General features: G+C 39.3%; 1 protein-coding gene across 18 annotated transcripts in view; it reads right to left on the minus strand.

Annotated features, from left to right (window-relative positions):
* SVIL (supervillin) overlaps nucleotides 1-13881 on the minus strand; it is a 221944-nt gene that overhangs the window by 97707 nt on the left and 110356 nt on the right. For 10 of the 18 annotated variants that reach the window (XM_074324741.1, XM_074324740.1, XM_074324739.1 and 7 more), the window contains exons 1-2: nucleotides 3296-3371; nucleotides 1557-1614 (exon numbers count right to left, since the gene is read on the minus strand). In XM_074324741.1, the coding sequence (XP_074180842.1) occupies nucleotides 1557-1614; nucleotides 3296-3356 (119 nt within the window). In that variant the 5' untranslated portion in view covers nucleotides 3357-3371. Of the gene's footprint in view, nucleotides 1-1556; nucleotides 1615-3295; nucleotides 3372-13881 lie in introns of those variants that run through there. The other 8 variants (XM_074324735.1, XM_074324729.1, XM_074324733.1 and 5 more) reach the window with 1 other exon arrangement.

A 13881-nucleotide genomic window follows, 5' to 3' on the forward strand; every position in this document is an offset into this window, starting at 1 on the left:
TTTCTTAGTCATGATTAGAGCTAAACCAACCTGCTAGGGACATACTGGAAACTAAGCTGCTATAGTCTGAATGTTTGTGTCCCGTCAAATTCTTATGTTGAAATCCTAACTCCCAAAGGTGGTGATATTAGGAGGTGGGGCTTTTGGAAGGTGATTAGGTCACAAGGGTGGAGCCCTCATGAATGAGATTAGTTCTCTTATAAGAAGAAACCCAGAGACGTCCCTACAGCATTCTGCCAAGTGAGGATACAAGAAATAATCAGTCTGCAACCTGGAAGAGGGTCCTCCTTCCATCATGCTGACACCTTGATCTCAGACTTCTAGCCTCCAGACTGTGAGAAATAAATTTCTGTTATTCATAAGCCACCCAGGCTATGGTATTTTGTTATAGAAGCCTGAATGAACTAATATTTAAGCCTTTGATTCTGTTAAAAATATGGCAAAGATGTGAAATATGGGAGATTGTGTCAAGCACTAGAAAAGTAAGATTTCAGGAGTCAAATAAAACAACTTTCCTGATGACCCTGGCGCAACACTGCTCAAGTTTACCCGACACTAAGATGTGGATGAAATTCATCGAGGCTTTAATCCTGTCTTGTGTGTTCACAAGATCAATTCTGCCGTTTTCAAATGCAGAGCCAGGTTTTAGCCTGATTAGGACAGTGTTTGGACAACTGTTTATTCCAGTGCTATTGAAACGCAAACCCTTTTTAGTATAGAAATAATGTCATACATAATACATTAAGAACAAGAACATCTGAGTGCAATGAGGGGTAGATGGGAATTGGGTCCTTCTAGCATAACGAAAGGTAGGTTGAGATCCACGCCTGTGTGTAAGGGATAATAACTTTGTGCCTCCACTTGAAAATCTCAAAATCTATGAGGGACAGTGATCTAAGAAGCACCTGAGGCATAGCTATCTTGTTTGGCACAAAGGTTAATTTTTACATTGTCTTATACCAATGACAACGTACCACAGAGTTTTAGCACATTAGGTAAATCAAATTAGTATTGATAATAACCTGCAACGAAGGAAACTGAAGTGCAGAAAGGTTAAAAGAGCAGAGATCAAGAACTCACACGGATGGATGGGTGGACGGGTGGAGAGTGGGAAGGAGGAAGAGAGGAAGGGAAGAAGAAACAGTAGGAGGAAGGATGGAAGGAAGGGAGAGAGGGAAGAGGAGCAAGGCTAAAACCCTTTCTTAAAAAATCAAAAGTTCCCTTTCTTGACGGACAGAGAGTAAAAGTACATCTTATGCTTAGAGGCAGGTTATAAGAAAGAAAAGATGATAGCCCTTTCCAAATTTGCAATTAAAGAGACACTGACATCCCGTTCTATAAATAGTTCTCATAAACAGCATTAAATACATAAAAAGAATCTTTGCTGGCTGAGTGTACTGTTAAGTTAGCTTGCTTCATATGTCTTCATAAATCAAACTCTGCACAGAAAACATATTGCTAAACATTTATACTCATGCATTAGGAATTTAGAGAATACTTTTTTAAAAGCTACTACAAATCTTCAAAACAAGATTCTTGAGCAAAGACCATTTTACCTTGGAACTTTTCTTCGATGTGGGAATCCAATGAAGCTTAAGTTTTTCTTGTTGAAATCTAAGGGGAAGGAAATAATGTACAATTAAAATAGCTACACAATAAGTTTAAAAAATGGGAAAAAATTTCTTCAAATTCCCTTTAAATATATAATGTAAGAAAAAGAAAAGCATTAACCAGACAAGAATTATGAATTTAAAAAAAAATGACACGTTCTAAGAATCAAATTCCACAATATACATTTTACATAGGCAAGTTTTTTTGTTTGTTTGTTTGTTTTGTTTGTTTGTTTTCTCTACTGAAAAGAAGCCAACATACTCTGTGGGTAAGAAAAAGAAAAAATTCTGACATAGTTCAATGCTATCATTTAAATTCATATGGCTAGAAGAATAACTCAAAGCAATTAAATATTGAATAACATAGTTATATACTCAGGAGAAAAAAATTAACCAATTTTGGTTAAGATAACCAGAAATGTTGAAAGTCATCTCTGTCTGATATATTGGAAATGCTTTTAAAGAATGCATGGGTGGGGGCATGGTAAAGAGCTGATGAAGGGCAGGGGAACATTTTAGCCGTGTTTTTATTACCTTCATTAAAACCTAAACAATAACATCATATCAAATAAACCACTTACTCATTTTTGAAGACAAAATATATATTATGTAAAGACAGCTGGGAACAATCCCATACTGCAAAAGCACGTATACAAGTGACCTGGTTAATCCAAACCAGACACCAACAAAATTTACAACCAGTCTAATGGCAAGTAATCTGTTTTACAGCTTTTGGCATAGCAACCATTTGTCCAGCAAGAAAACCACAAGTAGACCACTTACAGAAACCTTCCTCTATGGAAGTGCCTTTTATCGTTTGATATTTGGTGTCAGAAGCCTGAGGAAAAGGAGGTACAAAATATACCACATGCTGACATGACATTATTCATCAAAATACTGGAATCCTGGAATTTGGAAATTCTGACCAGCTACAGAAACATAATAAAATGAAAGGAATAATGCCAACTAAACATCTAGGCTTTTTGCCTAATTATACAAATAGCTTATTTTAAAAAGAGAACTCAATTTAAAAAGTTATCATATATTGTAGAAGAAAACTCCTGAATCTGAGGGCTGAATTGTTCCAATCACTTTCTAGTAGTACATTAATGCTGCAAAACACTTTTATATACAATGGCTGAATTTCAAATGTGACATTCAAAATAACCTCAGCTCTTCATTTTTGTTTAATCAGTGAACTGAATCTGTGATACCACTTTAAATTGAGAGCATATATTTTCCTCTGTGCTAGAAAGGAAGCCACTAAAAAGATAACATTTTGTTCCAAACTGTCTCACATGAAGATTTAATAAAAAGACACTCAACACTGCCTACTGGAAATCATTTAATATTCATAGCATTTGGTTTAGAAAAATATTTTAGCTAGCTAAAGTGCAGAACTTAATCCAAAGTTTGGGCATTCCAATTGAATTTGCATTTTTCCCCCTACATCAAGACTTTGGTGGTTTAGTAGTATCTTTAACTTATAATGGAAAAATAGTCACATTTTTCAGCAATTCCAGGATAAGCTAATTTATAAACTCAATTAGATATTTAAAGTGTCCATTGAGAAAACTGTATAACTAACTGGACACAGGAGAATACAGGGTAAAATGGAGGGTACAAGGCATTCGTTATGTTATAAAATATGTACATAAGTGCATTTTCTATTTCTCTTGCCTTACCTTGTTTCTCAGAGAACTTGAAAGCTCCCAAATAGCTGGACATCCCTGGGCTTCTGAACATGGTTACACATAGAAAGCTCAGTAACAGCCTGCTCTATAGTTAATTCTCAACCAGCCACAGCCTTCGGCCCGGCTAAGCAAAACTGGGATGAGATTTTTCACAGCACAGGGCTGGAGGAATCAGGCACTTGTGTCCCTGAGAGTGCAGTAAACGCGGAGCCAGAGGCTGCAGGCGGGAACAGTTCAAACCTGTAATCTGACTACAAGCAGGAAAAATTAGGCCCATGGATGCTGAAGCCCACTGGATTCCAGTGACGGGGCATCAGTAATGTTACCACTTCAAGTCTATGGCCAGAGCACAGCATATGCTTCAGCTAAGGAGACAATGCTGCAACCTAACCATCATCAACGGGGGAGCCAAAACAACTCCTCCTTTCCCTAAAAATAGACAAACAAAAAGAAAAACAAACAGAGCCTCTCCATGCATTGGGAAGAAGGGAAGCTGCCTAACTAGTCCCAGGCTGCTCAGAGTCTGGTTTTGGCTAAGTTAAATGAAATATTTTACCTAACAGGGAGCCAAAACCCCCTAGTTAAGAGTTAGGATTTATGAACAACATATGAGTGAAGTCATGGGAAAAGAAAAGGCAGATATTACTAGAGGTTCAAAAATTTCAATTTGAGACAGAAGCTCTTAAATGAAGCATTATCTATTTGACTGCCCTCTTGTTTATTTCATGATTACCTTTTAAAACGACTTAATTGTTTTGTAGAGCAGGTTTAGGTTTACTACGAAATTGAGGGGAAGGTACAGAGATCTCCCCTATGGCCCCCCTGGCCCACACACGCATAACCTCCCCATCATCAACACGACTCACCAGAATAGGACACTTTTACCTAGTAAGAACCTCCATTGATACTCATAATCACCACAGCCCAGTTACCTCAGGGTTCCCCCTCTTCTGTTGTGCATTCGATGGGTTTGGACAAATATATAATGACATGTATCCATCATCATTATGATATCATAGAGCATTTTCATTGCCCTCAAAATCATCTGTGCTCTGCCTATTCATCTAACTACCCTTCCCTGGCAACCACGGATCTTTTTATGTCTCCTTAGTTAGTTATGCCTTTTCCAGAATGTCATGTCGTTCAAATCAGACAATATGTAGCCTTTTCATGTTGGCTTCTTTCACAGCATAATACACTTTAAGGTCCCTGCATGTCTTCTCATGGCTTCATAGCTCATTTCTTTTTAGTGCAGAATAATATTCCACTGTCTGGATGGACCAGAGTTTATCCATTTACCTGCTGAAGGGCACCTTGGTGGGTTACTTCCAGGTTTTGGTAACTGTGAGGAAAGCTACTCTAACTCTAAAGCAACTCTAAGTATTTAGATGCAGGACTTTGTGTAGCTATAAGTGTTCAACTCATTTGGGGGTCAAGGAGTACGACTGTTGGATCGTACAGTACGTTCCGTTTTATAAGAAACTGCCAAACTCTTTTCCAAAGTGGCTGTACCCTTTTTCGCATCCCCAGCAGCAGTGAGTAAGAGTTCTGTTGCTCGACATCCTCACCAGCATTTGGTCTTGTCAGTGTTTTGGGTGTTTGCCATTCTAATATGTGCATAGTGGTATCTTATTGTGGTTTTAATTTGCAACTCCCTCATGATATATGATGTGGAGCATCTTTTCATATGCTTATTTGCCATCTGTATATCTTTGGTGAGGTGTCTGTTCAGGCCTTTGGCCCATTTTTATTCACTTGTTTTCTAACTGTTGAGTTTTAAGAATTGTTTGTATATTTTGGATAATAGGCCTTTAACAGATGTGTCTTTTGCAAATATTTTTCCCAGTTGAGGAGGGCACAGCTCAGCTCCAGGTCCAGTCGCCATTTTCAACCTTAGTTGCAGGGGGCACATCCCACCATCCCAGTGGGAATCGAACCGGCAACCCTATGGTTCAGAGCTCGTGCTCTAATCAGCTGAGCCATTCGGCCACCCCTATGACTTTTTAAATTCTCTTGATATTCTCTTTTGCATAACAGAAATTTTTTAATGACGTACAGCTTATCAATTACTTTCATGGATCGTGACGTTGGTGTTTTATCTAAAAAGTTATGGCCAAAACCAAGGTCCTCTAGGTTTTCTCCTATGTTATTGTTAGGAGTTTTATAATTTCGTGTTTTACGTTTAGGTTTATGATCCATTTTGAGTTAATTTTTGTGAACACACGAATGTCTAGTTGTTCCAGCAAGCACCATTTGTTGAAGAGAGTATCTTTGCTCCACTGTGACTCATGAGTCTCTGCTCTGGGAAGCAGCAACTCCCTGTATGGGCCTGTCTCTCCAAACTTGGGGGCAGTGCTTTGCCCTGTGTCATCCTCTCTCTTATGGATTCGAGAAGTGCTGATTTTTCAGTCTGTTCAGTTTTTTACTTGTTGGATGGAGCAGCGACTCCCAAGCTCCTTACATGTGGAACCAGTAACCCTGGAGTCCCCCCTGTTTATTTTTAACTGTGACCTTTAGCTGGTCGGCCCAAGTAGTGATAATGCAACTCCAAGAAAAACATGCAATAATTGGGCACTGATACTTTGACAGTTAAAAGGGACATTAAAGAGATACTAGGAAAATAATCTCATTAACAAGATGAGGAAACAGAGAACTAGAGAAGGAACTTGCTCATGAGTTGACACTTGGTTAGTGATGGAACCTGTAGGATCTTGGTGGAGATCACGATTTGTCCCTCCACCCCCAGCAAACTCCTACAAGAGGCAGGGACCCTGAGTATGTTCATCTTTGTAGCTTTAGTACTGAACACTGCAGCCGGTGCATAGCTGCACCCAGATTCATGTAAACGTTCTTTTGAATGACCATATGAAATAATGGAATAATCTTTTCTAAAAGCTAGAGATCATATTCCACAATGATTTGCATTGATTTTACATCCTGATTTTAAATCAGATCTACTTAAACTGATTTCTAAACTACAAACAATTTGAAAAGGAAGAATTATATACCAAATTAATTATGGCACATCAACAGAAGGTGCATCAGCGCTGGTTACTACGTGAGTCAGTGGTAACATCTGGCATTTTCTCTGTACTACTGATTGCTTGAACTCTTATAACTTTGGGGAGAAATATGGAAAGTAGGTCAGTTAGAAAAACACTCAGCAAGGAACAACTTAAGTACTGTGGATAACTGTTGTAGAAACTTTATTGGTAGGTCATGGCTAACTAGGAACAAAAAGGAAGTGTTGGAAGAAGAGGAAAGGGAGGAAACAGTGGCAGCAACTGACTCTGGAAATAAATAAATAGGATGAAATAATAGTTATGCTCATAAACATTCCTTTATAAAGAACTTAACAGTTGATAACACAGTATCATTTGCGTATCACCATTTATGTTCCTGAAAACTATTCTGCTTATTAGAATTATCCTAAGTGAATCTAAATGTTTCTTTTGAATTATTATTAAGGGATAACTCTAGTTTAAATTGTTAAGATGACATTTCAGTACAGAATAAAAAAGAATTTGGATATTCTCTTTAAGTTGGTAATGGAATTTTTCTAGAATTACTTACCTCACCTATCAATTATGACATAAAGCAGACAGATTTAAATATGGCTTGCTTGTTAAAAAGAAAAAGCACAAAATTCTTTACCAAACTCTGAATATACCATTTAATCTCCTCTTTAAGTATTTCATCCACATAAAATCAAGTAAGACTATAAAGAAATCTACACTTTATGTCAGTAGAAAGTACCCATGACATTTTTCATTTACTCTCCAGTAATTATAAATGACGATGACGATGATTATGGTGAGGATAGTAATAACTTGTTATTAATATTTTAGGCTGGCTCATCCACACAGGGGAGTTACAAACATTTCCTCACACCGTTCTGTAGATTAACATATTTCATTCATCTGCAGAGAAAATTCGAAATTGTAGGTGTGATTTTCTTAGATTTTAGGGAGAAGACATCTTAAAATAAAACTGTGATGTTGCTGTATTTCCTTTCTAACAGCCTCAATTAACCACCAACTCAGCAGTAAGAAAAAAAATGCACAAAATTCTAAGCCACTGTGTCCACTTAGAAACACTTATCTTTTCCATTTTCAAAGCACTATAGTCTCCACTATTCAGAAGCACTGCTTTATGGAAATAAATATTTTACTGGATATGTTTGAAGTTTTAATCTTTAGATTAAAAAAGAAATAAAGCAACTTTTTGAGTTGCCTGTGGATGGGCCTGTAAAACTGCTTTAGGGGAAGAGGCATACATGTGTGACTGAGAAGGGAGGAGGGAGGACACTGTTAGGGCATGTTCATGTCATGTCATGTTACATAGGTGGTGGCTGGAAGGAAACGTATGACCAAGAAAGATCCATGAATAGGCCATTGAGATACCAGCATCCCATAGTGGGATAAGTGGGACCAGTGGGACAACTGAATCAAGCCTTGGTAAATCCAAGACCTTGCATTCTGGGAAAATGGGACAGAAGTGGCCTCTATGATCATTTGTTCTTCATTTTGCAAAATGTGAGCAAGATCACATAGCTTATGGTATGGCAGTGCCAGACTGGAAAGCCACATCCTCTCACGCTCCTCAGGACAACTCCCACCTTCCTGATCAGTCTGGACACAAAATAAATTACAAGGGCTGCAAATTTGTCCTTGACTGAAATCACAGGGTTTCCCAGATGCATAGCTCATGTGGGCTTACTTGGTAATTGGGCCAGCCTGGCCCCAAAAGGAGGAGTCAAGCCAAGCTGCTGCTTGCGCTTTTATAAATCTCATATGATTTCTTGGTCTGTTTCAGTTCCATAGATGTTCCTCAAGCCAGGGCTGACCCTGATGTGAAAAGTAGGGTGTGTTTGAGACCCTAAGGCAAAAGACAGAAGTCAGTGTGCCTGGTGGGGGTGTGTGAGGTGTGTCATGCAAACAACTAATTAGTCTATGATTTTTCCTCCCTTCCTAAGGCTTTCACGTTTTTGGAGAAGGACAAGAAAGGATGTTACTAGAAGAGTGTATGAAACAATGACTCAGTAATTCTACTTCTGGATATGTTCCCAAGGAAATGCTGTGAACGAGTCCAAGGCTGTTTAACTATAGTTTTGTTTATAAATGTATAAAACTGGAACCAGCCTACAGAAGTGGGACATATAGAAGGATGGGTAAATTGCACAAGGAAATCAGATTGGAAACAATTAGTGATTTGAAAAATGTTTCATATGTCAGAGATATACAAACATACCTTATCAGAAAGACGGGAAACAGACCAAACATCTCACAACTCAGAGAAAACTCTGTTCATGGTTTCCCTTCTTTTACAGAGTTTCCACAAGAGCACTTACCGAAACAATTAAGCACAAATAAAGATGAAGACAATAGGATCTCTTGAAATCCCGAGGTTTAGACTTGGGCTAAAAATGTGGGATAAAGTCACAGTCGTGAATGGAATTGGGCCGTACACCTAAGGCACATCAACCTGCCCTTTTCTTCTACATGCATTTCTTGGCTATAAATTGAGGAGTTGATGCAGACAGTGGCCAAGGGCCCTATAACATGCCACACAGCATCCCTCAAAGTCTGTCCCAGGTGGGTCTTGATCACACGGAAGTGCCTGGATCACTCCCCCTGCCAACCAGCACTGTGTCCACCTCTAACGCCTCTTACGCCTTGTCTTCTGTCTCAGTGCTTCTCTATTGCCAACCAAACTTTTCCTGCTAAAAAACCTTCGTTGTCTCCTACCTTTGGATTATAAAAACGTGGGCAACTCCTGAGACTTCTGGGCGCATTCTTAGCACGGTGCCTGGCTCAGAACAAGGAACTGTAAATACTGCATGAGTAAATGAATCAAGCAAGAAGCAAGCAGACACCCAATGCAATCACTTCTATTCTTCTCATTCTTAGATGCTGCCTCATTCTCAGCCAATTCTGTTTTGTCAATAGGTGACATAAAGGAAAAGTATTACCATTCCTTCCTTGAGACTCTTACTAAAGTCTTGTCTTTCCTAAAATGTGAAGTAATGATGTAGAACATAAATATTTGTGTGTGGGGAGAAGTGGAGAGACAAGGTTAGATTTTCCAGGGACACGATGGAATGGGAAAAACAGAAAAGATGTCCGGTAGTCCAATAGAAGATAATGTTGATACGAGTCTGGGTAAGAAGAACTGCCTCTTCAATTGCCAAGGTCAAAACCTAAGGGGCGAGATGACAAAGGATCAAGATGTTAAACCTCAGGGACAGTGTGGACAGTGTGGACAGTGCACAGCTGTGACTCGGGATTACTCAGAGGCAATGCTGAGGAGCCAGTCCTCCTGTAGGTTGTTCTGGCTGACACCACGCGTGCACCCCTGTAACATGAGTGGTGGATATGCTCTGGGGGTTGTTATCATGAAGGAGAAAATAGAAACAAAAGCAATGAAAAGGGAAGCAGCTGGGTACCCCAAATGGCAGCTAGCCATTTTCTACCATGTCTGGTGTGATGATGGAAAGAATGGAAGACCTGAGACCCTTACTGACTAATCCCCATGGGGTGGGTACTATGCTAAGTGCTCTGTTAAACTCATTTGGTCCTGGCAAAGCCTGCAGGGAGATCCTCTGACTATCCCCACGTGCAGATGAGAAAACTGAGCTAGGGCGTGATTTCAGATCAACGCACAAGCCTAGACTGACCACTTAAAAATGTGTTTCTAAAGGCAAAACTCCCTTTTCCCTAATCAGCCAAAATAAAATCAAAGATATAAATATGCAGGTGAGGTCGTGATTAAATGAGTGAATGCATGTGGAAGCACTCTGAAAAGTGGAACACATTATCTAATCCACACACGGGTCTACATATTGAAAAGAGATACAGCGATATGATACACTCCTGCCAAGGCTTGTGTGATGTCACCTTGCATCTCCTTACTGTGCTCCCTGCATAGCACCTGAAGCTCTCCCACTCTACAGGAAAATGAGCTGCAATATAAACGGACAATACAGGGTGGTGTGAAATTATGACTAACAGTTATCCGAATACATACTGTTGTGAGTTATGGGTTCATTTCTAAAATTAAGAAGCATCATAGAACAATTTTAACGAAATTTATAAGCTACTGAAGACGATGAATGGCTGGGCTGAAATTCCAAAGTGAAAGATATATTTTTGTAGCCTAGTAAAGGAGTATTTTGTATGCTAGAAGCAGCCGTAAATGGTATTCTCATTTTCTTTGGGGGACTTTTTTTGGTGTGTGACTCTTAATCTGGGGCAGAATTGCCTGACATGAGGTAATCCCACTAGTGGGGAGCCCATTTAGTCCTTTTCATTTCCCTTTTATCACATACTCGTTATTCAGAAATTCCAGATTCCAGATTTTAGTGTAATTCTCCTCCTATGTGTATTGTGAAATGCTTTGTGAATTCTGATTAGGACAAGTCTGCAAATAAAATTCTGTGTTGCATCACCGTGCAAGGTAATTTAAAACAGGCCAAGTATGCAGAGATGAAAAGGCAAAAGTGCTTTCTATAAGAAATATTACAACTCACAGATATGTCTTTATCAGATGTGTTGAAAGAACCATGCCAGTTGTGCTATATTCAGAAATTCTTTTTTAAAGAAAAGCCTTATTGAAATCCGCTAAAAGGCACATTATCTTTAAAATAAATGTTCCAACAAGCAATGTTAACATTTGTAGTGAAAATTTATCTCTAATCATTTTAACTCTGGCTGATATTGAATCTATGGCTAATGATTCTTGGGGAAAATAATCCAGGTAGCTTAGAGGAAGAAAGGCTGATCAACTGTTTCTCAGAGCAAGACCAAAGAAAAAGGTTAATTCCATGTTTAAAATGTACACTGAAATATACATACAATGGAATATTATTCAGCCTTAAAAAGGAATGAAATTCTGACACATGTTACAACATCAACACACAATGGGTCCTTCAACAATGATTTGACAAATCAATATACATTTCGGTCTTTATTGTACAAAATCTGAAGTGTTACCCTAGAATACCACAAGGTACAGAATGCTGTGTTTTTAGTGCTGCAGCAGCCCAAGCCCCACCACCCACTTACGGAGGGGAAACCCAGTCGGAGGGAAGGGAGCTGAGACAATTACAATGATCCAGGGAGGTGGGAGAAGGCTCCTGCCAACTCCAATCATTCGATACTCACTATTTGATGGTTTTCACATGAACTGAAAGCTAGGAAATACTGAATCATTCTGTATGAGAACTTTTTATGAGTCTGAAAGTCCAGATGGTAGACAAGTAAATATATAAAATGACTGTTGATACCTGACAGCTGTTCTAGAACTATATACTTGAGGGAGGTAAAGGACAGAGCTTTTAATAAAATAATTTCTGGGCTCCCTTCTCCTCAGAAGGGTATCTTAATAAAAACAACAACAATGGCAATCTCAGCAACAGCAACATGAAAACTCAAGAAAAGTTCAGCTACTTCCCACTCATTCCCAATGCCTCCAATGTTTCCCATGAGGTTACCCTAACTGGTACCCAAGACCTTACCTAGAGTTTCAAAACAGGTTGTCATGAATTTGCTGGTTGATTGGGGGTGGGGGAGGAATGTTAGTGAGATTTGACACATTCATGCCAGCTTTTAGCGTGGGCAATTATCTCCAGGAAAGGAGCTCCATGGGGAAGTTATGACAAAAAAGTCAAAGACATCTTCTACTCTGCTTGTTGAAATGACTTAAAGATATGTTTGTGCTTATGAGTAAATTTAACACCTGCTATAAGGCCGGTGATACCAAACTTTGTGCCACTCAGAGTCACATGGGGTACTTCTTAGAAATGAAGGTCCCCCTACCCCAGATGATTATGAGATGCCCCAAAGTTCAAAAACCACTAGCACAAACCATTCATGATATTACATCCATGGAAAGTGACTCATGTGGGTGAGTTTGATGAAGGAAGACTTCCTGGAGAAGGTGACTGGCAAACCTAGTTGTGAATGGAGAGGAGAGGGTTGGACATGCCAGGAGAAAGAGGTGACATAAGCATGAGAAATGGAATGAGAATGATGCTTAAAGGTGGTATGAGCTTAAATGGTGGACCACATTCAGAAGGAACTCAGAAGGGACCCGGCCAGGCCATTCTGAGGTGGCAAGGAGGCAATGCAGAGCCTCCCGGAAGGAGAAGATTCATCTGCCATGAAGAAACATGGGAGCTTTCACTGAAGCCCAAGTAGAAAAAGAATTTTCAGGTTCTCTTCCCACCCCAACACCAAGCTGAAATACTCCGTTGCTGCACAGTCTTTAGGCGGTGAGAGAATACTTTCTTAGGAACGTGGGTATATTAGCCCAGTCATTTCCTAATATGTGGTTTGCATGTCTCTTACCATTTCAACCTGTGAAATGGACTATAGACAATGAAATGAAAAGCTTATAAAATTCAACTTTTTAAAAAAAAATAAAGAAACTCATCATTGTGGTCCCTCAACCTGGTGCATGGGTGGCAACAGTGCTAACTGGGCTTTGGTCCTCACTATCGATAGGACATGGCTGGCCAGTCATCACGTCACAGACACTTGGAGCAGGTGAAACAGATTGACTTCCTTGAATGTAATGAATAGGGGAATTCGGTATTGAGAGGAAGATGTAAACTGGAGGCAGACGTTTTTCATTATCTGCATAATATTTCTAGTTAGATACACAGCCAACTGCCTGAACCCAATATGCAAAAGACAAATGTCACCCCTACCCCCTCCTGGCTCTGTACCTCTCCTACCTCCTGCAGTGTATATTCATTCACTCCATCTCCAGGACCCATCACCTTTTTCGCACATGATTCACTGAGCAACTATTAGAGGTCAGAGACCGGGACAGTCAGTATGCTGGAAGAGTTCCTGCCCTCAGTGAGTTCACAGTCTAGATGAGGAAATCACCTAATAAATTAAGGATAGCGTTTTGTACACAGTGCCAAGGTCCTTTTCCACCTTTTTATCTCTGGCCCTTTTGCACTTTCCCTACTTCTTCCTTTTTCCCTATTAAGCACGCATATTTGTCTTCCTCAGATATGATCAATTCGTCCTGGGTAAGATGAGAGACAGAGTTCCCTCAAATTTAGACCAACAGAGAGCACAAGCAGAGTTGATATACACATTGCAGGACTGATGCAAGAACTTCCTTCCCTAGAACAGAGAACATTTGGTTCCTCCTTCCTCCACTCACTTTCAAAATACCTGACGCTATGAGCAGAAGCATTTTAACTGCAATAATGCATGTAAATGAGTATGTGAACTTTCGCTTCCTAGACAAATGTAAATCATCATTACTTTTTAAATTCACACTGATTTGAAGTGGAATATTTATTATTGCTTCTGATTTGAAGTGGAATATTTACTATTGTAGCTAATCATTTATTGAAGTAATGCAGGAAGAATCACACACACCACCAATTAAAATAGTATCATCCATTTGAGCCAGTGATTAAGTAATTTTCCCCCCCTTAAAAAGGCAAAACATTTTTTCAACTTTCCAAAAACAGTGACTATCCCTCAAAATCAAATAATCTTTTATCATTAAAGCTGTAGATATATATTTTAAAATTAAATTAGAAAATGCAGTTG

This window comes from Rhinolophus sinicus, linkage group LG02, assembly GCF_036562045.2.
Source record: "Rhinolophus sinicus isolate RSC01 linkage group LG02, ASM3656204v1, whole genome shotgun sequence".
NCBI lineage: Eukaryota > Metazoa > Chordata > Mammalia > Chiroptera > Rhinolophidae > Rhinolophus > Rhinolophus sinicus.